The sequence below is a fragment of the Nerophis lumbriciformis genome, linkage group LG09, assembly GCF_033978685.3.
Source record: "Nerophis lumbriciformis linkage group LG09, RoL_Nlum_v2.1, whole genome shotgun sequence".
In the NCBI taxonomy this organism is placed as follows: Eukaryota; Metazoa; Chordata; class Actinopteri; order Syngnathiformes; family Syngnathidae; genus Nerophis; species Nerophis lumbriciformis.
This window is the reverse complement of record NC_084556.2, coordinates 49,415,113-49,439,109: the sequence shown is the minus strand read 5'-3', so window position 1 is coordinate 49,439,109 and position 23,997 is coordinate 49,415,113. Positions and strand designations below refer to the sequence as shown.

Below are 23,997 nucleotides of genomic sequence, written 5' to 3'. Positions count from 1 at the left end.
CCTGACACTTGATTTCATGTCCATCGTTCATGCTGCTCCTTTAGTCCATGCCAAGTAAGTTTTTGTTTATTAATGCCACAGTTAGTGTTTTTTGTTGTTCATAGTTTCTGCCTTTGTGCAAGTATTTGTTTTCATAGCCAAGTTGTTTTACCTCCGCTGTGAGCGCCTTTTGTTTATACCTTTTTGTATTTTTTTTTAGTTAGAATTAAAATGTATTCACCTTCACGCCATGTCTGGTCCAAATCACTTGCACCTCGGTAGAACAAACCACGCCATAGTCTAAGTCGTGACATTCTCAGGTGGAATTCTTTCCCATTCTTGCTTGATGTATAACTTAAGTTGTTCAACAGTCCGGGGGTCTCCGTTGTGGTATTTTAGGCTTCATAATGCGCCATACATTTTCAATGGGAGACAGGTCTGGACTACAGGCAGGCCAGTCTAGAACCCGCACTCTTTTACTATGAAGCCACGTTGATGTAACACGTGGCTTGGCATTGTCTTGCTGAAATAAGCAGGGGCGTCCATGATAACGTTGCTTGGATGGCAACATATGTTGCTCCAAAACCTGTATGTACCTTTCAGCATTAATGGTGCCTTCACAGATGTGTAAGTTACCCATGTCTTGGGCACTAATACACCCCCATACCATCACAGATGCTGGTTTTTCAACTTTGCGCCTATAACAATCCGGATGGTTCTTTTTCTCTTTGTTCCGGAGAACACGCCGTCCACAGTTTCCAAAAAACAATTTGAAATGTGGACTCTTCAGACCACAGAACACTTTTCCACTTTGCATCAGTCCATCTTAGATGAGCTCGGGCCCAGCGAAGCTGGCGGGGTTTCTGGGTGTTGTTGATAATGTCATGTCTTTGTAATCATGTTTTGTCTTAGTCATGTTTTGTTTAGTTATTGGTCTCTTTAGTTTCTGGCTTTTCACTCCCTTGTCTTGTTTCCATGATTACCCCATTAGTTTCACCTGTTCCACGCTTGGACTCATTGTGCACTCTTGTTTGTCACCATAGCAACCCATTAGTTTTCACCTGTCACGTCACGCACCTGTTTCACGTTTTGAGTCACGCACCTGTTTTCGTTAATCATGTCTGTAATATTTAAGTTCATTGTTTTTCAGTTTGTCTTTCTGGTGACATCCCCACATTTATGCTCTGCACATTTCTGACTCTTTGTTCATGTCCATCGTTCACGCTGCTCCTTTAGTCCATGCCAAGTAAGTTTTGTTTATTATTGCCACAGTTATTGTTATTTGTTGTTCATAGTTTCTGCCTTTGTGCAAGTATTTGTTTTCATAGCCAAGTTGTTTTACCTCCGCTGTGAGCGCCTTTTGTTTATACCTTTTTGTATTTTTTTTTAGTTAGACTTAAAATGTATTCACCTTCACGCCATGTCTGGTCCAAATCACTTGCACCTCGGTAGAACAAACCACGCCATAGTCTAAGTCGTGACATTCTCAGGTGGAATTCTTTCCCATTCGTGCTTGATGTACAGCTTAAGTCGTTCAACAGTCCGGGGGTCTCTGTTGTGGTATTTTAGGCTTCATAATGCGCCACACATTTTCAATGGGAGACAGGTCTGGACTACAGGCAGGCCCGTCTAGTACCCGCACTCTTTTACTATGAAGCCACGTTGATGTAACACGTGGCTTGGCATTGTCTTGCTGAAATAAGCAGGGGCGTCCATGGTAACGTTGCTTGGATGGCAACATATGTTGCTCCAAAACCTGTATGTACCTTTCAGCATTAATGGTGCCTTCACAGATGTGTAAGTTACCCATGTCTTGGGCACTAATACACCCCCATACCATCACAGATGCTGGCTTTTCAACTTTGCGCCTATAACAATCCGGATGGTTCTTTTCCTCTTTGTTCCGGAGGACACGACGTCCACAGTTTCCAAAAAAACAATTTGAAATGTGGACTCTTCAGACCCCAGAACACTTTTCCACTTTGCATCAGTCCATCTTAGATGAGCTCGGGCCCAGCGAAGCTGGCGGGGTTTCTGGGTGTTGTTGATAATGTCATGTCTTTGTAATCATGTTTTGTCTTAGTCATGTTTTGTTTAGTTATTGGTCTCTTTAGTTTCTGGCTTTTCACTCCCTTGTCTTGTTTCCATGATTACCCCATTAGTTTCACCTGTTCCACGTTTGGACTCATTGTGCACTCTTGTTTGTCACCATAGCAACCCATTCGTTTTCACCTGTCACGTCACGCACCTGTTTCACGTTTTGAATCACGCACCTGTTTTCACTAATCATGTCTGTAGTATTTAAGTTCATTGTTTTCAGTTTGTCTTTCTGGCGACATCCCACATTTATGCTCTGCACATTCCTGACACTTGATTTCATGTCCATCGTTCATGCTGCTCCTTTAGTCCATGCCAAGTAAGTTTTTGTTTATTAATGCCACAGTTAGTGTTTTTTGTTGTTCATGGTTTCTGCCTTTGTGCAAGTATTTGTTTTCATAGCCAAGTTGTTTTACCTCCGCTGTGAGCGCCTTTTGTTTATACCTTTTTGTATTTTTTTTTAGTTAGAATTAAAATGTATTCACCTTCACGTCATGTCTGGTCCAAATCACTTGCACCTCGGTAGAACAAACCACGCCATAGTCTAAGTCGTGACATTCTCAGGTGGAATTCTTTCCCATTCTTGCTTGATGTATAACTTAAGTTGTTCAACAGTCCGGGGGTCTCCGTTGTGGTATTTTAGGCTTCATAATGCGCCATACATTTTCAATGGGAGACAGGTCTGGACTACAGGCAGGCCAGTCTAGTACCCGCACTCTTTTACTATGAAGCCACGTTGATGTAACACGTGGCTTGGCATTGTCTTGCTGAAATAAGCAGGGGCGTCCATGATAACGTTGCTTGGATGGCAACATATGTTGCTCCAAAACCTGTATGTACCTTTCAGCATTAATGGTGACATCACAGATGTGTAAGTTACCCATGTCTTGGGCACTAATACACCCCCATACCATCACAGATGCTGGTTTTTCAACTTTGCGCCTATAACAATCCGGATGGTTCTTTTCCTCTTTGTTCCGGAGGACACGACGTCCACAGTTTCCAAAAAACTATTTGAAATGTGGACTCTTCAGACCCCAGAACACTTTTCCACTTTGCATCAGTCCATCTTAGATGAGCTCGGGCCCAGCGAAGCTGGCGGGGTTTCTGGGTGTTGTTGATAATGTCATGTCTTTGTAATCATGTTTTGTCTTAGTCATGTTTTGTTTAGTTATTGGTCTCTTTAGTTTTTGGCTTTTCACTCCCTTGTCTTGTTTCCATGATTACCCCATTAGTTTCACCTGTTCCACGTTTGGACTCATTGTGCACTCTTGTTTGTCACCATAGCAACCCATAAGTTTTCACCTGTCACGTCACGCACCTGTTTCACGTTTTGAGTCACGCACCTGTTTTCGTTAATCATGTCTGTAGTATTTAAGTTCATTGTTTTTCAGTTTGTCTTTCTGGTGACATCCCCACATTTATGCTCTGCACATTTCTGACTCTTTGTTCATGTCCATCGTTCACGCTGCTCCTTTAGTCCATGCCAAGTAAGTTTTGTTTATTATTGCCACAGTTAGTGTTTTTTGTTGTTCATAGTTTTTGCCTTTGTGCAAGTGTTTGGTTTCATAGTTTGTTCTCCGCCATTGTGCGCGCCTTTTGTTTACTTCCTTGTTTTGTATTTATAGTGTTTAAATAAAAATGTACCTTCATTCCCGTGGCATAGGCCGTATAGGCAAATGCTAAGGGCGCCGTCCATCAGGGGGCGCCACGCCAGTGCCACAAATGTTGGAGAGAAGAAAAAAAAGAAGAAAAAAAAAAAAAAGTTGTTACTATTATTTCTAAATACAAAAAATAATCCCACGTTAATTAAAATGCAAAGTAAAGCCTATTTAATAGGCACGGTGCGCCCCCTCCCTTCCCGTATCATGACTCTTTTTGGACGTCACCACATCAAAAAATCAACACAAGATGTCAAAACGGCCAAAACTGTCAGGTGCCCAGGGAAGAAAAAAGAGAAAAGAAGAGGAGTAGAAACGAGAAAAGACAGAGTTAGCAGGTAGGTAACGTTAGCCTACATGAAATTATTTGTCTGTTACAGAATGTGATAGTAACCTGGCTTTTTAGCATTAAGCTAATGTTACATGATTCGGCAATTGCTAAGCAATAAATAGCGAGTTCTGTTTTAACGTCGGGTTAATATTGTGGAGGGGGCTAAATTGTTATGGAAAATAATAATGTAACGTTAGGTAATTACAGTACTCCCACCTTACATTCCTCAGGGACATTTGTATTATATCTTTTAAGCAGGTGTTTTTTGTTTACATTGTTATTGCCTTCTGGTTAGCTAATGTTTGCCCTGCAGGTAATAGTCACTTTTCCACCCCTTTATATATTAGGTATAGTTGTAAGTAAAAAAAAAAATGTGGGGGGGCGCCACCTAAAATCTTGCCTAGGGCGCCAGATTGGTTAGGGCCGGGCCTGCGCCCGAGCCAACTTTCCGTTGCCTTCTAGAAAAACTAAACCCCAGGACCAAGTCATGACAGATAAATGGCTTTCACCTGATGCACTTTGCCTTTATATGTGACATTTAGCTTGAAATTGTCCAGTTTTACAGTATTGCTATGAATTGAATTCCACTTCCTGTAATTCAAATCCAACTTCCTGTGGGGTGGAGACAATTTCAATTCAAATCGGACTTTTTCAAATGAACTGAAACTTTAAGCCAAGGATGACAGCTTATTTATATTGTGTACAGTAAACATGTTTGTGTCGCAGTTAAAGCTTCTTAAAGAGATACACACATCCAGGTATGTAACCCTCCTCGATCTTTGACACCGCTCTCTCCCACTCCTTCACCTCCAAGACCTCCACGGCACGCCACAGTCCTTCCTCTTCCATCCGCTTTATCTCGCCCTCCAAGGCCAATTTGTAGCCCGCGTTGTCATGGTTACCCCTGGTCGTCATGCAGATGAGGCCCCCTGCGTGCAGGGTGTCAAGTCAAGGTACTGCACACTGAAGCAGAAATGCCAAGTTGGAACCAAGACCCTCACCCTGTTTGGCGGCCTGGCACAGCTCCCTGGTGACCTCCACCGGAACTTGGCCCACGCTCAGAGCACCAACTATCAGCACTACGTCAAAGTCACCTGCAGGGGGAGACACAGTGTGATGTCATCTGTTGTAAACTCCCAACAAACACGAATGAATAACCTGATTGGACAGAAAGCGGCTCTTCTCCGAGCAGAACCAGCTTCAGGTCCTGGTACAGTCCGCTCTCTTTGGCTTGCTGCAGCATCGCCTGGCTTCCATCTACACCCATGAAATGTTCAAATCCATCTTTCTTCATCTGCACCACAGAAGAAGACAGTCATGGATCACAGGAGTGTCAAAAGTGCAGTCTTGGGGACATTTTGGGCCCTCGTCTGTTTTTTATTGACCCACGTCAGTCAGTGCTAGTAAGTGCGCATATTCTGTCTTGCCTCTGGTGAGGGCGGTCGCATTTTTCTCCGCTCCCTCCTTCCCTGCTTGCTCTCTTCGTTTTGTCTTGTCTGAACTTTTTTGAAGCCTCTTTCTTTGCGCTGTCCTCAAATCTAAACATCAAACATGGAGATGATCAGCTGGACTCTCGACGCAATTGACAAAGTCTTTTCGACAAGGAAAAGAGGTTTGTGGAACCATTGCTGCGGGGTACGTGAGAGACTCCTGGGATGAATGGAGAATCATGTGCCTCTCAGTCCTTTCCATCGAGGACGTGGAAGACATCTACCTATTTGGAACCATGATCGCGGGGCACCTGCTGAATGGGCTGGGCATTGCTCTGGTGTATCGTCGAATTCGGAAGACGATGGCAGCCACTCAAGGAGCCCAACGGCTGTTCGTCGCAATGGAAGGATTGGGCCGGGCTGTGGGAACACAGACTGTGGCGATTTCTGAACTGAATCGCAAAATGGATCACATCATGGAGAAGTTTGCTCAGAAGGAGAATTGAATTGAATTTGAGAGAAACCAGCACGGACACATAGAGCAGGCAAGTCATTGTTTTGACTGCTCGAAAAAAACAACATCCTAATCTACGATTTGACTCCCTCGAATGGCCTTGACGCTATCAGGAACAGGCTGTTCTGAAAAACACCCTCAACGATGGACGCTTTTGACCTCCCTTTTTCTCAACTACACCTGGTGTCGAACTTTGAGATCGGCCCCAGTCCACAAAAACATTTCAACATCACACCCAAGTTAATTGGGCATACATGCACGCACCCGCCCCTTCCTCAACCAATGCCTTCACCACTGCTTAATTCCTGGGGTTATGGATGGCTAGTAGCGCTTTATAGCAGCAGGCCGGCCTCCAGGGCCCCAAATCCCCCCCCCCTGTTGCGAGTTGTTGTGATTATATGTAACATGTTTATGTGTGCTATGCTATGTGAGGTTTTTTTTCCCTTGGACTCAGTCTGGACCCCCTCCCGAGGGTCCAGCCTTAGACTGATATTCTTTTTACTCTTTCCCAATACTACCTTTTTCCCACCTTTTTTTAAGGAGCGCCGAAAGTGGCTGACCCGTTGGCGGTCCCGTCTTGTCTTCCTGTAAACGTATGTCTGCTCTTAGTGGGACTGTGCCAAAAATGAAATTTCAGTTCTTATGTGTCTTGTACATGTTAAAGAATGCACAATAATAAAGCATCTTGAATCTTGAATCTTGAAACCTCGCTTCCTGACACCTTAAGAGTCACGCTGGACAATGAGCTGACAGCTTTGAACTTATTGCCTAGCGCTACACGTGGTCGCTCAGCCCAAAGCTGGATTGAGCAGATGACCGCTGTTATATCTCCATAGTGTAACAATAAAACGGATTACATATTGATGAAATCTATTACTATTAAATATTAGACTAAATTGCTTTGTTTAGTTTAGCACAGGACTCCCCAAACTTTTTGACTCAGGGCCCACATTAGGTTAAAAGAATTTGGCTATCTAATAGTGTATATATATATATATATATATATATATATATATATATATATATATATATATATGAAAAGAACATATATATATATATATATATGTATATATACATATATATATGTATGTGTATATATATATATAAATATATGTGTGTGTGTGTGTGTGTGTATATATATGTATCTATGTATAGTATATATAAATATCAATAATATATATTTACATATATACACATACCTATATTTACATGTATACATATATATATAAAACTATTTTACTATGAAGCCACGCTGTTGTAACATGTGGCTTGGCATTGTCTTGCTGAAATAAGCAGGGGCGTCCATGATAACGTTGCTTGGATGGCAACATATGTTGCTCCAAAACCTGTACGTACCTTTCAGCATTAATGGTGCCTTCACAGATGTGTAAGTTACCCATGCCTTGGGCACTAATACACCCCCATACCATCACAGATGCTGGCTTTTCAACTTTGCGCCTATACCTATCCGGATGGTTCTTTTCCTCTTTGGTCCGGAGGACACGACGTCCACAGTTTACAAAAACAATTTGAAATGTGGACTCGTCAGACCACAGAACACTTTTCCACTTTGTATCAGTCCATCTTAGATGAGCTCAGGCCCAGCGAAGCCGACAGCGTTTGTGGGTGTTGTTGATAACGGGTTTCGCCTTGCATAGGAGAGTTTTAACTTGCACTTACAGATGTAGCGACCAACTGTAGTTACTGACAGTGGGTTTCTGAAGTGTTCCTGAGCCCATGTGGTGATATCCTTTACACACTGATGTCGCTTGTTGATGCAGTACAGCCTGAGGGATCGAAGGTCACAGGCTTAGCTGCTTACGTGCAGTGATTTCTCCAGATTCTCTGAACCCTTTGATGATATTACGGACCGTAGATGGTGAAATCCCTAAATTCCTTGCAATAGCTGGTTGAGAAAGGTTTTTCTTAAACTGTTCAACAATTTGCTCACGCATTTGTTGACAAAGTACTTTTATACCCAATCATGGCACCAACCTGTTCCCAATTTGCCTGTTCACCTGTGGGATGTTCCAAATAAGTGTTTGATGAGCATTCCTCAACTTTATCAGTATTTATTGCCACCTTTCCCAACTTATTTGTCACATGTTGCTGGCATCAAATTCTAAAGTTAATGATTATTTGAAAAAAAAAAAAAATGTTTATCAGTTTGAACATCAAATATGTTGTCTTTGTAGCATATTCAACTGAATATGGGTTGAAAATGATTTGCAAATCATTGTATTTTGTTTTTATTTAGCATTTTCACAACGTTCCAACTTCACTGGTTCTGGGGTTTGTACATTCTTCTGTAAAATACATAAACAGCTGAGATACATTTCTCTATTACTGAAAAGAAAACTGGGTTTGTTTAATAGAATTCTACCCAAACATTTAATAATTTAGTCAAATACTGATAAGGCAACATGAGAAGTTTCCAACACTTCTCTCTTCTAAAGTAAATCTAATTTGCCTGAGTGTCTGGACGGGATATATTAAAAAAAAAAATAATAATAATAATAATAAAAAAACATTTTTGTTTTTTTTGTCAAGTTGATTAAGAATCGTTACAAGTTAGAATCGCAATTAATTCGACAATCTAATTTTTTTGGACAGCCATAACCGTAATGTAGCCCTCACTAAAAACAATTAGGCATACACTCTGTTACGGTGGGGGGGTCGCAGCTTTCTGCAGGGTTTGTTCTCCCGGGATGCAGACGGACCACTCCGGACAGGACGTGCAGGTAGGAACATGATTTATTCTTTGAAAATCGAAGAAGTACCAAAAACAGAAAACAAGCCGAACGAACAACGTGCCGATCGCACTAAGGCTACTACAATACTCACGTAACCGGTTGCGTGTAGCAAACAATGAAGCCAGGCCGACTGACCGGCAAAGGCCGGCTTAAATAATGCCTCTGATTAGTGCTCGGCAAACAGCTGAGCGTCCCGAACACCAATCAGAGACAGGTGGAAATAATAAGGACCCATGGTAACTAAAAACAAACTCAAGGGTGCACAAAAACAGGAACTGAGGGAGTCCAAATCTAACAGAAAATAACAAAACATGATCCGAGCCACGGATCATAACACACTGAACTGCACTGTATTGATTTTAGCATCACAAATGTTAGGTAAAATGTTAAATCATAACTTAATTGACGGCTTTGTGAATGTCTACGTGATTTATTTGATGAATCATTTCTGATAAAACGCTTCCAAAAAAGCATGTTGAGTGAGTGTTCCATGCTTGCTATGTTTACCAGTTTGGCCACCATTCCTGTGCCGCAGGCTACATCCAACACCACAGCGGTCTGGCGTTCGCCGCAAAAGTGGGCGGCGACGGCGCTGGCTGCCAGACAGGGTGCACGATAGTCAATAACTGCAACGTCCTGTTGGAATGTCAGAACAAAAGCTTTATTGACACACAAATTAGTCATTATAATACCTAACGTGTTAATATATGATCATAACTGTCAATCAGTCATCACTGCTAGCAGCCACAAGGGGCCACAAGTGTGGGATTGCTATGATATGCTGTGAATAACCAAGCAGACACAAGACATTGATACAACGTTGATTATACATACATGTCCTTTAAAACTGGCTTTGGAACAACGTTGCAAAATAGTTGTATTTGTAAATTGAGAGACAAGGTTGATGTCTAACGTTGGATCCACATTGTTGGTTGGGAAATGACCGAAATGCAATAGTCAAATCAACATCACAACATGACATTGCATAAACGTCGTCAAAAATATGTAGAATATTATTTGGGAAATTACTAAAATTCAATGGTCAAATTAATGTCAGAATCCAACATTGATTAGACGTCGTCAAAAAGCATGTTGTTTCAACGTTGAATTTGTGTTGTAGTATATCGGTTGGGAAATGACCAAATTTCAATGGTCAAATCAACGTCAGAACCCAACATTGATTAAACGTCATCAAAAAGCATGTTGTTTCAACGTTGTATTTGTGTTGTACAATATTATTTGGGAAATGACCTAAATTCAATGGTCAAATTAATGTGAGAACCCAACATTGATTAAACGTCGTCAAAAAGCATGTTGTTTCAACGTTGAATTTGTGTTGTAGAATATTGGTTGGGAAATGACCAAAATTCAATGGTCAAATTAATGTTAAAACCCAACATTGATTAAACGTTGTCAAAAAGCATGTTGTTTCAACGTCGTATTTGTGTTGTAGAATATTGGTTGGGAAATGACCAAAATTCAATGGTCAAATCAACGTCAGAGCCCAACATTGATTAAACGTCATCAAAGAGCATGTTGTTTCAACGTCGTATTTGTGTTGTAGAATATTGGTTGGGAAATGACCAAAATTCAATGGTCAAATTAATGTTAAAACCCAACATTGATTAAACCTTGTCAAAAAGCATGTTGTTTCAACGTTGTATTTGTGTTGTAGAATATTGGTTGGGAAATGACCAAAATTCAATGGGCAAGTTCATGTTAAAACCCAACATTGATTAAATGTCGTCAAAAAGCATGTTGATTTTCAACTTCGTATTTGTGTTGTAGAATATTATTTGGAAAATGACCAAAATTCAATGGTCAAATAAATCTCAGAACCCAACATTGATTAGACGTCGTCAAAAAGCATGTTGTTCCAACGTTGAATTTGTGTTGTAGAATATTGGTTGGAAAATGACCAAATTTCAATGGTCAAATCAACGTCAGAACCCAACATTGATTAAACGTCATCAAAAAGCATGTTGTTTCAACGTTGTATTTGTGTTATAGAACATTGGTTGGGAAATGACCAAATTTCAATGGTCAAATTAATGTGAGAACCCAACATTGATTAAACGTTGTCAAAAGACATCTTGTTTCAATGTTGTATTTGTGTTGTAGAATATTGGTTGGGAAATGACCAAAATTTAATGGTCAAATTAATGTCAGAACGCAACATTGATTAAACGTCGTCAAAAAGCATGCTGTTTCAACGTCGTATTTGTGTTGTAGAATATTGGTTGGGAAAATGACCAAATTTAAATGGTCAAATCAACATCAGAACCCAACATTGATTAAACGTCGTCAAAAAGCATGTTGTTTCAACGTTGAATTTGTGTTGTAGAATTTTGGTTGGAAAATGACCAAATAACAATGGTCAAATCAACGTCAGAACCCAACATTGATTAAACGTCATGAAAAAGCATGTTGTTTCAACGTCTTATTTGTGTTGTAGAATATTGATTGGGAAATTACCAAAATTCAATGGTCAAGTTCATGTTAAAACCCAACATTGATTAAACGTCGTCAAAAAACATGTTGTTTTTCAACTTCGTATTTGTGTTGTAGATTATTATTTGGGAAATGACCAAAATTCAATGGTCAAATAAATGTCAGAACCCAACATTGATTAGACGTCGTCAAAAAGCATGTTGTTTCAACGTTGAATTTGTGTTGTAGAATATTGGTTGGGAAATTATCAAATTTCAATGGTCAAATCAACGTCAGATCCCAACATTGATTAAACGTCATCAAAAAGCATGTTGTTTCAACGTTGTATTTGTGTTGTAGAATATTGGTTGCGAAATGAGCAAATTTCAATGGTCAAATCAACGTCACAACCCAAAATTTATTAAACGCTTCAAAAAGCATGTTGTTTCAATGTTGTATTTGTGTTGTAGAATATTAGTTGGAAAATGACCAAAATTCAATGGTCAAATCAACGGCAGAAACCAACATTGATTAAACGTCGTCAAAAAGCATGTTGTTTCAACGTCGTATTTGTGTTGTAGAATATTGGTTGGGAAATTACCAAAATTCAATGGTCAAATTAATGCTAAAACCCAACATTGATTAAACGTTGTCAAAAAGAATGTTGTTTCAACTTCGTATTGGTGTTTGAGAATAATGGTTGGGAGATGACCAAAATTCAATGGTCAAATCAACGTCAGAACCCAACATTGATTAAACGTCATCAAAGAGCATGTTGTTTCAACGTTGTATTTGTTTTTGTAGAATATTTATTGGGAAATGACCAAAATTCAATGGTTAAATCAACGTCAGAACCCAACATTGATTAAACGTCATCAAAGAGCATGTTGTTTCAACGTTGTATTTGTGTTGTAGAATATTGGTTGGGAAATGACCAAAATTCAATGGTTAAATCAACGTCAGAACCCAACATTGATTAAACGTCGTCAAAAAGCATGTTGTTTCAACGTCGTATTTGTGTTGTAGAATATTGGTTGGAAAATGACCAAAATTCAATGGTCAAATCAACGTCAGAACCCAACATTAATTAGACGTCATCAAAGAGCATGTTGTTTCAACGTCGTATTTGTGTTGTAGAATATTGGTTGGGAAATGACCAAAATTCAATGGTTAAATCAACGTCAGAACCCAACATTGATTAAACGTCATCAAAAAGCATGTTGTTTCAACGTTGTATTAGTGTTGTAGAATATTTATTGGGAAATTATCAAAATTCAATGGTCAAATCAACGTCAGAACCCAACATTGATTAAACGTCATCAAAAAGCACGTTGTTTCAACGTTGTATTTGTGTTGTAGAATATTTATTGGGAAATTATCAAAATGAAATGGTCAAATCAACGTCAGAACCCAACATTGATTAAACATCATCAAAAAGCATGTTGTTTCAACGTCGTATTTGTGTTGTAGAATATTTATTGGGAAATTATCAAAATTCAATGGTTAAATCAACGTCAGAACCTAACATTGATTAAACGTCATCAAAAAGCATGTTGTTTCAACGTTGTATTTGTGTTGTAGAATATTTATTGGGAAATTATCAAAATGAAATGGTCAAATCAACGTCAGAACCCAACATTGATTAAACGTCATCAAAGAGCATGTTGTTTCAACGTTGTATTTGTGTTGTAGAATATTGGTTGGGAAATGACCAAAATTCAATGGTTAAATCAACGTCAGAACCCAACATTGATTAAACGTCATCAAAAAGCATGTTGTTTCAATGTTGTATTTGTGTTGTAGAATATTGGTTGGGAAATTACCAAAATTCAATGGTTAAATCAACGTCAGAACCCAACATTGATTAAACGTCATCAAAGAGCATAATGTTTCAACGTTGTATTTGTGTTGTAGAATATTTATTGGGAAATGATCAAAATGAAATGGTCAAATTAACTGTCAGAACCCAACATTGATTAAACGTCGTCAAAAAGCATGTTGTTTCAACGTTGTATTTGTGTTGTAGAATATTTATTGGGAAATTATCAAAATGAAATGGTCAAATCAACGTCAGAACCCAACATTGATTAAACATCATCAAAAAGCATGTTGTTTCAACGTCGTATTTGTGTTGTAGAATATTTATTGGGAAATGACCAAAATTCAATGGTTAAATCAACGTCAGAACCCAACATTGATTAAACGTCATCAAAGAGCATAATGTTTCAACGTTGTATTTGTGTTGTAGAATATTGGTTGGGAAATGACCAAAATTCAATGGTTAAATCAACGTCAGAACCCAACATTGATTAGACGTCGTCAAAAAGCATGTTGTTTCAACGTTGAATTTGTGTTGTAGAATATCGGTTGGGAAATGACCAAATTTCAATGGTCAAATCAACGTCAGATCCCAACATTGATTAAATGTCATCAAAAAGCATGTAGTTTCAACGTTGTATTTATGTTGTAGAATATTGGTTGCGAAATGACCAAATTTCAATGGTCAAATCAACGTCACAACCCAACATTGATTAAACGTCATCAAAAAGCATGTTGTTTCAACGTTGTATTTGTGTTGTAGAATATTTATTGGGAATTTATCAAAATGAAATGGTCAAATCAACGTCAGAACCCAACATTGATTAAACATCATCAAAAAGCATGTTGTTTCAACGTCGTATTTGTGTTGTAGAATATTTATTGGGAAATTACAAAAATTCAATGGTTAAATCAACGTCAGAACCCAACATTGATTAAACGTCATCAAAAAGCATGTTGTTTCAACGTTGTATTTGTGTTGTAGAATATTTATTGGGAAATTACCAAAATTCAATGGTTAAATCAACGTCAGAACCCAACATTGATTAAACGTCATCAAAAAGCATGTTGTTTCAACATTGTATTTGTGTTGTAGAATATTGGTTGGGAAATGACCAAAATTCAATGGTTAAATCAACGTCAGAACCCAACATTGATTAAACGTCATCAAAAAGCATGTTGTTTCAACGTTGTATTTGTTTGTCGAATATTGGTTGGGAAATTACCAAAATTCAATGGTTAAATCAACGTCAGAACCCAACATTGATTAAACGTCATCAAAGAGCATGTTGTTTCAACGTTGAATTTGTGTTGTAGAATATTTATTGGGAAATTATCAAAATGAAATGGTCAAATTAATGTCAGAACCCAACATTGATTAAACGTCGTCAAAAAGCATGTTGTTTCAACGTTGTATTTGTGTTGTAGAATATTTATTGGGAAATTATCAAAATGAAATGGTCAAATCAACGTCAGAACCCAACATTGATTAAACATCATCAAAAAGCATGTTGTTTCAACGTCGTATTTGTGTTGTAGAATATTTATTGGGAAATGACCAAAATTCAATGGTTAAATCAACGTCAGAACCCAACATTGATTAAACGTCATCAAAGAGCATAATGTTTCAACGTTGTATTTGTGTTGTAGAATATTGGTTGGGAAATGACCAAAATTCAATGGTTAAATCAACGTCAGAACCCAACATTGATTAGACGTCGTCAAAAAGCATGTTGTTTCAACGTTGAATTTGTGTTGTAGAATATCGGTTGGGAAATGACCAAATTTCAATGGTCAAATCAACGTCAGATCCCAACATTGATTAAATGTCATCAAAAAGCATGTAGTTTAAACGTTGTATTTGTGTTGTAGAATATTTATTGGGAATTTATCAAAATGAAATGGTCAAATCAACGTCAGAACCCAACATTGATTAAACGTCATCAAAGAGCATAATGTTTCAACGTTGTATTTGTGTTGTAGAATATTGGTTGGGAAATGACCAAAATTCAATGGTTAAATCAACGTCAGAACCCAACATTGATTAGACGTCGTCAAAAAGCATGTTGTTTCAACGTTGAATTTGTGTTGTAGAATATCGGTTGGGAAATGACCAAATTTCAATGGTCAAATCAACGTCAGATCCCAACATTGATTAAATGTCATCAAAAAGCATGTAGTTTCAACGTTGTATTTATGTTGTAGAATATTGGTTGCGAAATGACCAAATTTCAATGGTCAAATCAACGTCACAACCCAACATTGATTAAACGTCATCAAAAAGCATGTTGTTTCAACGTTGTATTTGTGTTGTAGAATATTTATTGGGAATTTATCAAAATGAAATGGTCAAATCAACGTCAGAACCCAACATTGATTAAACGTCATCAAAGAGCATAATGTTTCAACGTTGTATTTGTGTTGTAGAATATTGGTTGGGAAATGACCAAAATTCAATGGTTAAATCAACGTCAGAACCCAACATTGATTAAACGTCATCAAAAAGCATGTTGTTTCAATGTTGTATTTGTGTTGTAGAATATTGGTTGGGAAATTACCAAAATTCAATGGTTAAATCAACGTCAGAACCCAACATTGATTAAACGTCATCAAAGAGCATAATGTTTCAACGTTGTATTTGTGTTGTAGAATATTGGTTGGGAAATGACCAAAATTCAATGGTTAAATCAACGTCAGAACCCAACATTGATTAAACGTCATGAAAAAGAATGTTGTTTCAACGTTGTATTTGTGTTGTAGAATATTTATTGGGAAGTGATCAAAATGAAATGGTCAAATTAATGTCAGAACCCAACATTGATTAAACGTCATCAAAAAGCATGTTGTTTCAACGTTGTATTTGTGTTGTAGAATATTGGTTGGGAAATGACCAAAATTCAATGGTTAAATCAACGTTAGAACCCAACATTGATTAAACGTCATCAAAAAGCATGTTGTTTCAACGTTGTATTTGTGTTGTAGAATATTTATTGGGAAATGATCAAAATGAAATGGTCAAATTAATGTCAGAACCCAACATTGATTAAACGTCGTCAAAAAGCATGTTGTTTCAACGTTGTATTTGTGTTGTAGAATATTTATTGGGAAATGATCAAAATGAAATGGTCAAATTAATGTCAGAACCCAACATTGATTATACGTCGTCAAAAAGCATGTTGTTTCAACGTTGTATTTGTGTTGTAGAATATTGGTTGGGAAATGACCAAAATTCAATGGTTAAATCAACGTTAGAACCCAACATTGATTAAACGTCATCAAAAAGCATGTTGTTCCAACGTTATGTTTGAGTTGCTCAACGTCACGACCTGATTCAACAAGTTCTCAACATTGTTTTAAAGTCTTGTGCCTGCTGGGAATAAGCGACCTGCTCGTAGCGGCTGGCCCAGCTGTTGTAGAAGTCCATCTTCTCCGCTGTAGTGTTGCCCTTATGAGCTGACAGGATGACCTCTTTGACGACATCAAACGTGCGGCTCTCCGCAGCAGACATTTTGTGTACGCACCTGTCAAAGTGAGAAGCGGACAAAACGTGACTCAAACTCGATCGTACCGAAGTCCTGTTCTAGGAGGTCAAAGTATCATTCAGTTTTTTTCTGTGTCGTATGAAATATTGTAATGAAAATAGTCTGTGGAGTTACAAATATGTACTTACAGTACGCTGGGCAAACTGGCAGCAAAGTCCAAATGCTCCTATCACACCAATGATAAAACCAGAAAGAAACACAAACACCATAAATGGTGGAAGTTCAAACGGAAGTTAGTTATTGGCTACACGGGGCGCCAGACATGAGGGATATACATTTGTGTCTTTATTACAAAAGCTTTATTGGACACCGAATTTAAGTAACATCATTTTTTGCGTTCGAATTATGTGAGCTGATTTTTTTTTACATCAAATTATGTTGACAATTTGATTGAAAACAAATGTGTGAGCCAAATTAGTGTTTCAAAATTAAGTTTAAAAAAAAGTTAGTGCAAAAAAAACTATATAAACAAATTTAGTGCAGAAAAATTCAGTGTTAAGCAAATTAGTACAGAAAAATTCAGAGCAAAAAAAAAAAAAGTGTATAAAAATTCAACGTGGAAAAATTACATTGTGGTTTTAGAATTAAGTGTGTAAAAATGAATTCTAAAAAAAAAAATCAGTGTAAAAAATTCAGTGTAAAGCAAATTAGTGCAGAAAAATTCAGAGTAAAAAAAATAAAGTGTAGAAAAATGACACTGTGGAGGTTAATTTGCGTCTTTATTATGAAAGCTTTTTTGGACTGTTGTTGATGACTGAAGTGTTGATATCAACCAAACCTAACCTATATATATATATATATATATATATATATATATATATATATATAATAAATAATTGACTTTGAGTGAATTCTAGCTATTGTTGCGTTTTGGACCAGTTGTTCCTCCCAGGGAATTCAAGTCACAATTCGCTCCCAAGTTCTTTCCGACACTTAAAGCTGAGTTGAAAAACCACCAGAGACAGAATAGGTATTTTGTTGTGTATTCTCAAAGCTTTGCCAATATACATTTTGATTGAGACCAGTCTAACCCTAGAACCTTCTATCGCGCACACCCAAAATGGTCTGTCTTCCCGATCCCACTACTCTCTCTCTCCTCCCATCTCTGTAGCCAAAACAAAATGCTAGTCTAAACACATTCCAAAGAACTCAAGGTTATCACACATAGGATACTTGCTGACAGAGCATCAAGAGAATAAATGGAAAACTCGAACTGTTTTCAAATATGACTAATAAATGAAAGAAGTACAACTTAAATTCGGATATATGTAAATATCTGCCTCCGACACTATAAATATATATTTATTTTATTATATATATATATATAAATCTATAAATATATCTATATATATATATATATATATATATATATATATATATATATATATATATATATACATATATATATATATATATATATATATATATATATATATATATATATATATATATATATATATATACATATATATATATATATATATAAAAGAAATACTTGAATTTCAGTGTTCATTTATTTACACATATACACACCCATAACACTCATCTACTCATTGTTGAGTTAAGGGTTGAATTGTCCATCCTTGTTCTATTCTCTGTCACTATCTTTCTAACCATGCTGAACTCTGATGATGCATTGCTGTGTGGCACGCACAAAAGTGATTTCATCAAATGCACTAGATGGCAGTATTGTCCTGTTTAAGAGTGTCACAACATTGCTGTTTACGGCAGACGAACTGCTTTACTGTAGACGTTGTTTATATTGTTGGAAAGCGGACTCAGGTCCGCATGGAGCTGGAGGGGGCGTGGCCTCCAGCTCGGCCTGAATTTCGGGAGATTTTCGGGAGAAAATTTGTCCCGGGAGGTTTTCGGGAGAGGCGCTGAATTTCGAGAGTCTCCCGGACAATCCGGGAGAGTTGGCAAGTATGTAAATAATGTAAATAATTCAATGTAAATACTCTGATGATTAACTTGTGTGATGACTGCATTATGGTGATAGTATATATTTGTACCATGAATTGATTAACGTGGACTTAAACTTATTGGGGTGTTACCATTTAGTGGTCAATTGTACGGAATATGTACTGTACTGTGCAATCTACTAATAAAAGTTTCAATCAATCAATCAAAAGTCACCTGTAACTAGAGTGCAGCCCAAAAACGTCTCTCCTCATTGAGCCAAATTGAACTCTGTCTCTGCATGATTCCTTGCTTCTTGTCTGTTTATATAGATGACATCAGTGTTTGAACCTGACACAAAGTGTTCCGCACATTGGTTCACCATCTTTGATACACATAATGTGTCAAAGTGGACCATTGCATTCTTAACATATCTTATATACAGATACTTATACAGAGTAAAACAACTTGCACTGAGCCTAGTCTATAAAATCCGCTACACCTCCCTGATACCGAAGTACATGTCAAACTACTTCCTTAACGTAAATGACCGCCATAACCACAACACCAGGGGGAGCTCCACTAACCACGTTAAACCCAGATTCCAATCTACCAAAGGCATACTTGCCAACCCTCCCGGATTTTCCGGGAGACTCCAGAAATTCAGCGCCTCTCCCGAAAACCTCCCGGGACAAATTTTCTCCCGAAAATCTCCCGAAATTCAGGCGAATTCAGACCTGAGTCCGCTAACCCACAATATAACCAGCATACCTGCCCAATCACGTTATAACTGTAGAATGATGGAGGGCGAGTTCTTGGTTTCTTATGTGGGTTTATTGTTAGGCAGTTTCATTAACGTCCTCCCAGCGCGGCAACAACACACAACAACAGCAGTCACGTTTTTGTATACCGTAAAGCAGTTGGTCTGCCGTAAACAGCAATGTTGTGACACTCTTAAACAGGACAATACTGCCATCTAGTGTATTTAATGAGAGCATTTTTGTGCGTGCCACGCATCAATGCATCATCAGAGTGTTCAGCATGGTTAGAAAAATAGGGACAGAGAATAGAACAAGGACGGACAATTCAACCCTTAACTCAACAATGAGTAGATGAGTGTTATGTGTGTGTGTATGTGTAAATAAATGAACACTGAAATTAAAGTATTTATTTTATATATATATATATATATATATATATATATATATATATATATATATATATATATATATATATATATATATATATATATATAGCTAGAATTCACTGAACATCAAGTATTTGTTATATATATATATATATGTATATATATATATATATATATATATATATATATATATATATATATATATATATATATATATATATATATATATATATATGAAATACTTGACTTGGTGAATTCTAGCTGTAAATATACTCCTCCCCTTTTAGCCACGCCCCCAACCACACCCCCATCCCACCCCGACCCCGACCACGCCCACCCCCACCCCCCTCCCCCCACCTCCCGAAATCGGAGGTCTCAAGGTTGGCAAGTATGACCAAAGGTCTTAACTCATTCTCCTTCTATGCCACATCAATATGGAATGCACTCCCAACAGGTGTAAAAGAAAGGTCATCTCTATCCTCCTTCAAAACCGCACTAAAAGAACACCTCCAGGCAACTTCAACCCTAAACTAACACCCTCCCTTCCACATCCCACCTCCCCGGATTGTAAATAATCAAATGTAGATACTTATTCTTATGCTTTCTGATCTCTCTCTCTCTCTGTCCACTACTTGCTGTACATATCCTACCAAGTCAGTCCTACACTGTTTCAATGTCCATGTCTCTTTATCTGATGATGCAATTGTTGATGACTGAAGTGTTGATATCAACCAACCCCCCCTTCCCATTCGCATCCCACCCCCCGGATTGTACATAATGTAAATAATTCAATGTATATACTCTGATGATTAACTTGTGTGATGACTGTATTATGCTGATAGTATATATTTGTACCATGAATTGATTTACGTGAACCCCGACTTAAACAAGTTGAAAAACTTATTGGGGTGGTCAATTGTACGGAATATGTACTTCACTGTGCAATCTACTAATAAAAGTTTCAATCAATCAATCAGTCAGCCTAGCCAAATTGAACTCTGTCTCTGCATGATTCCTTGCTTCTTGTCTGTTTATATAGATGTCATGAAGTGAAGTGAAGTGAATGATATTTATTAGAGATGTCCGATAATATCGGCCTGCCGAACGTTTTTTTTTATTATCGGTATCGTTTTTATTTTTTTTTTATTTTTTTTTTTATTAAATCAACATAAAAAACACAAGATACACTTACAATGAGTGCACCAACCCCAAAAACCCTCCCTCCCCCATTCACACTCATTCACACAAAAGGGTTGTTTATTTCTGTTATTAATATTGTGGTTCCTACATTATATATCAATATATATCAATACAGTCTGCAAGGGATACAGTCCGTAAGCACACATGATTGTGCGTGCTGCTGGTCCACTAATAGTACTAACCTTTAACAGTTAATTTTACTCATTTTCATTAATTACTAGTTTCTATGTAACTGTTTTTATATTGTTTTACTTTATTTTTTATTTAAGAAAATGTTTTTAATGTATTTATCTTATTTTATTTTATTTTTTATTTTTTTTAAAGACCTTATCTTCACCATACCTGGTTGTCCCAATTAGGCATAATAATGTGTTAATTCCACGACTGTATTTATCAGTATCGGTTGATATCGGTATCGGTAATTAAAGAGTTGGACAATATCGGAATATCGGATATCGGCAAAAAGCCATTATCGGACATCCCTATGTAAAATAGGTTGTTTATTTCTTATATAAATCATCAAACCATTAGAACTATTTCGAAAGGATTTTTTATGTAAAACTGTTGTTATGGGGTAGTTTGAAAATAGAAATTGGTTACACAAAATAATTACAAACGTATGCGTTTTTCACCACTGGTTTTGATGAACTTTGCGATTTCGGTGAATCCTACAGAAATACTTCTGTATGTATTCATATTTCATCAACATAATATGAATTGTTAATAAACTGACCAATTCATTTAAGCTGTATTTTTCTTGCATAAATGGGAATGGGGGTAAAAAGTAACGCTATGAATCGCGTTTTTCCAGGTTTTTGGGGCATTTTTATGCTATTTCCAAGCAAACTAAAACATATTATATATGCATGCCCTAGTAAACAAAACAAAAAAGTCATATTTATTTTGATTGTTACATTTTGAAGTACATTTGTGCAGGTGGGTGCGAATGTACCCATTACCAGAGCTGTACACACGTCCATTTCTCAGATGATGCAATTGTTGATGACTGAAGTGCTGATATCAACCAAACCTAACCCCCCCGCCCCAACCCCCCCCCCCCCCCCCTCCACATCCCACCCCTCGGATTGTACATAATGTAAATAATTCAATGTATATACTCTGATGATTAACTTGTGTGATGACTGTATTATGCTGATAGTATATATTTGTACCATGAATTGATTTACGTGGACCCCGACTTAAACAAGTTGAAAAACTTATTCGGGTGTTACCATTTAGTGGTCAATTGTACGGAATATGTACTGTACTGTGCAATCTACTAATAAAAGTTTCAATCAATCAATCAATCAGCCTAGCCAAATTGAACTCTGTCTCTGCATGATTCCTTGCTTCTTGTCTGTTTATATAGATGTCATGAAGGGAAGTGAATTATATTTATATAGCGCTTTTCTCTAGTGACTCAAAGCGCTTTACATAGTGAAACCCATTGGCGTTGTTAGGCCTATTTTAGGGGGGCTCAAGCCCCCCTAAAATATTCTTAAGCCCCCCTAAATAATTTGGTGTTTTTTGGTTGTTTTTTTTTACAAATAAATGCCGACATATTCATTATAAAGTGGCCCAAATATGAGTTTAAATAAATAATCATATAACCTGTTATTATTCACTCAGTTTCCCCTCACTTCGTAGCGTAAGGTAGAGAGCCCCTTTCGTGCGTCGGTATCCAATCCATTCCACTTGTTCATATAGAAAATGCCCACATCACTCAAATTCCAGCCCGCATTTTCTCTGCAACCTTCCTTGCGGTCCTGCAGGCGTACGACGCACATTATCTTCCTTTACAATGAGTGAAGCTGCACAAAACCTTGTGTGTGCAATTGTAAATCATTTATTTTTTAAGTTTTGTGTTTCTTGTAGAATCTATATAAAGTAATATACATAAGCCTATTGTTAAAATAATGAAAAAAAACATCATTAAATATATTTGTTTTATTGTATTGTTACATTAATAGCTGTTTTATTATTATAGGGTGGCTTGTTAAACATTTAATAGGATTTTCAGAGGGAGGAAAAACCAAGACATTTAATATAAAATGTAAAATGAATAAATACATAAAAAGAAATAGAAAATGTATGGTTAAAAACCATCGTTTCATTTCGTCTCGTGCATTTTTTTAAAATAATAATAATAACAAATAATAATTTCAAAGTCTTTGTTAGCCGTTTGTGAAGTTTTGTGCTCGTGCGTAACATTCGCTCGCATCCTGTGCATCTCCTGGGGGCAAAGCCCCCCCCTGTCCTTAAAAGCTAGTGACGCCCCTGGTGAAACCCAATATCTAAGTTACATTTAAACCAGTGTGGGTGGCACTGGGAGCAGGCGGGTAAAGTGTCTTGCCCAAGGACACAACGGCAGTGACTAGGATGGCGGAACCTGGAACCCTCAAAGTGTTCCGCACATTGGTTAAGCATCTTTGATACACATTATGTGTCAAAGTGGACCATTGCATTCTTAACACATCTTATAATGCAGTTTTATCTTTACATAAACATAACAGCACTGACCACCGCCGGACTGTAAAGAGCCCAGTGAGACAATAAACAACATGTGTCCAGCTCGTGTTTTACTAATAGCTATCTCAAAGGGCTCAGGTTGTCCTATATTATAGTCAGAGGTGGGTAGTAACGCGCTACATTTACTCCGTTACATCTACTTGAGTAACTTTTGGGATAAATTGTACTTCTAAGAGTAGTTTTAATGCAACATACTTTTACTTTTACTTGAGTATATTTATAGAGAAGAAACGCTACTTTTACTCCGCTACTTTTATCTACATTCAGCTCGCTACTCGCTACTAATTTTTATCGATCTGTTAATGCACGCTTTGTTTGTTTTGGTCTGTCAGACAGACCTTCATAGTGCCTGCGTTTCAACAAATACAGTCACTGGTGACGTTCACTCCGTTCCACCAATCAGATGCAGTCACTGGTGACGTTGGACCAATCAAACAGAGCCAGGCGGTCACATGACCTGACTTAAACAAGTTGAAAAACTTATTGGGGTGTTACCATTTAGTGGTCAATTGTACAGAATATGTACTGTACTGTGCAATCTACTAATACAAGTTCCAATCAATCAATCAAAAGTGTGAAGGAAAAAAGACCATTTTTTATTTCAACCGTACACCCCGTCAAAAGCCTAAAGACTGACTGCACAGTTCCTGTCTTCACAATAAAAGTG

At 37.4% G+C, this 23,997-nt stretch overlaps 1 protein-coding gene across 2 annotated transcripts in view; it reads right to left on the bottom strand.

Moving 5' to 3' along the window:
* Positions 1–23,997, bottom strand: part of mettl27 (methyltransferase like 27) — a 34,264-nt gene that overhangs the window by 8,540 nt on the left and 1,727 nt on the right. For both annotated transcript variants that reach the window (XM_061962978.1, XM_061962979.1), the window contains exons 2-7: positions 16,684–16,721; positions 16,399–16,534; positions 9,273–9,401; positions 5,227–5,362; positions 5,070–5,162; positions 4,876–4,997 (exon numbers count right to left, since the gene is read on the bottom strand). In XM_061962978.1, coding sequence (XP_061818962.1) covers positions 4,876–4,997; positions 5,070–5,162; positions 5,227–5,362; positions 9,273–9,401; positions 16,399–16,521 — 603 coding nt within the window. In that variant the 5' untranslated portion in view covers positions 16,522–16,534; positions 16,684–16,721. The remainder of the gene's footprint in view (positions 1–4,875; positions 4,998–5,069; positions 5,163–5,226; positions 5,363–9,272; positions 9,402–16,398; positions 16,535–16,683; positions 16,722–23,997) is intronic.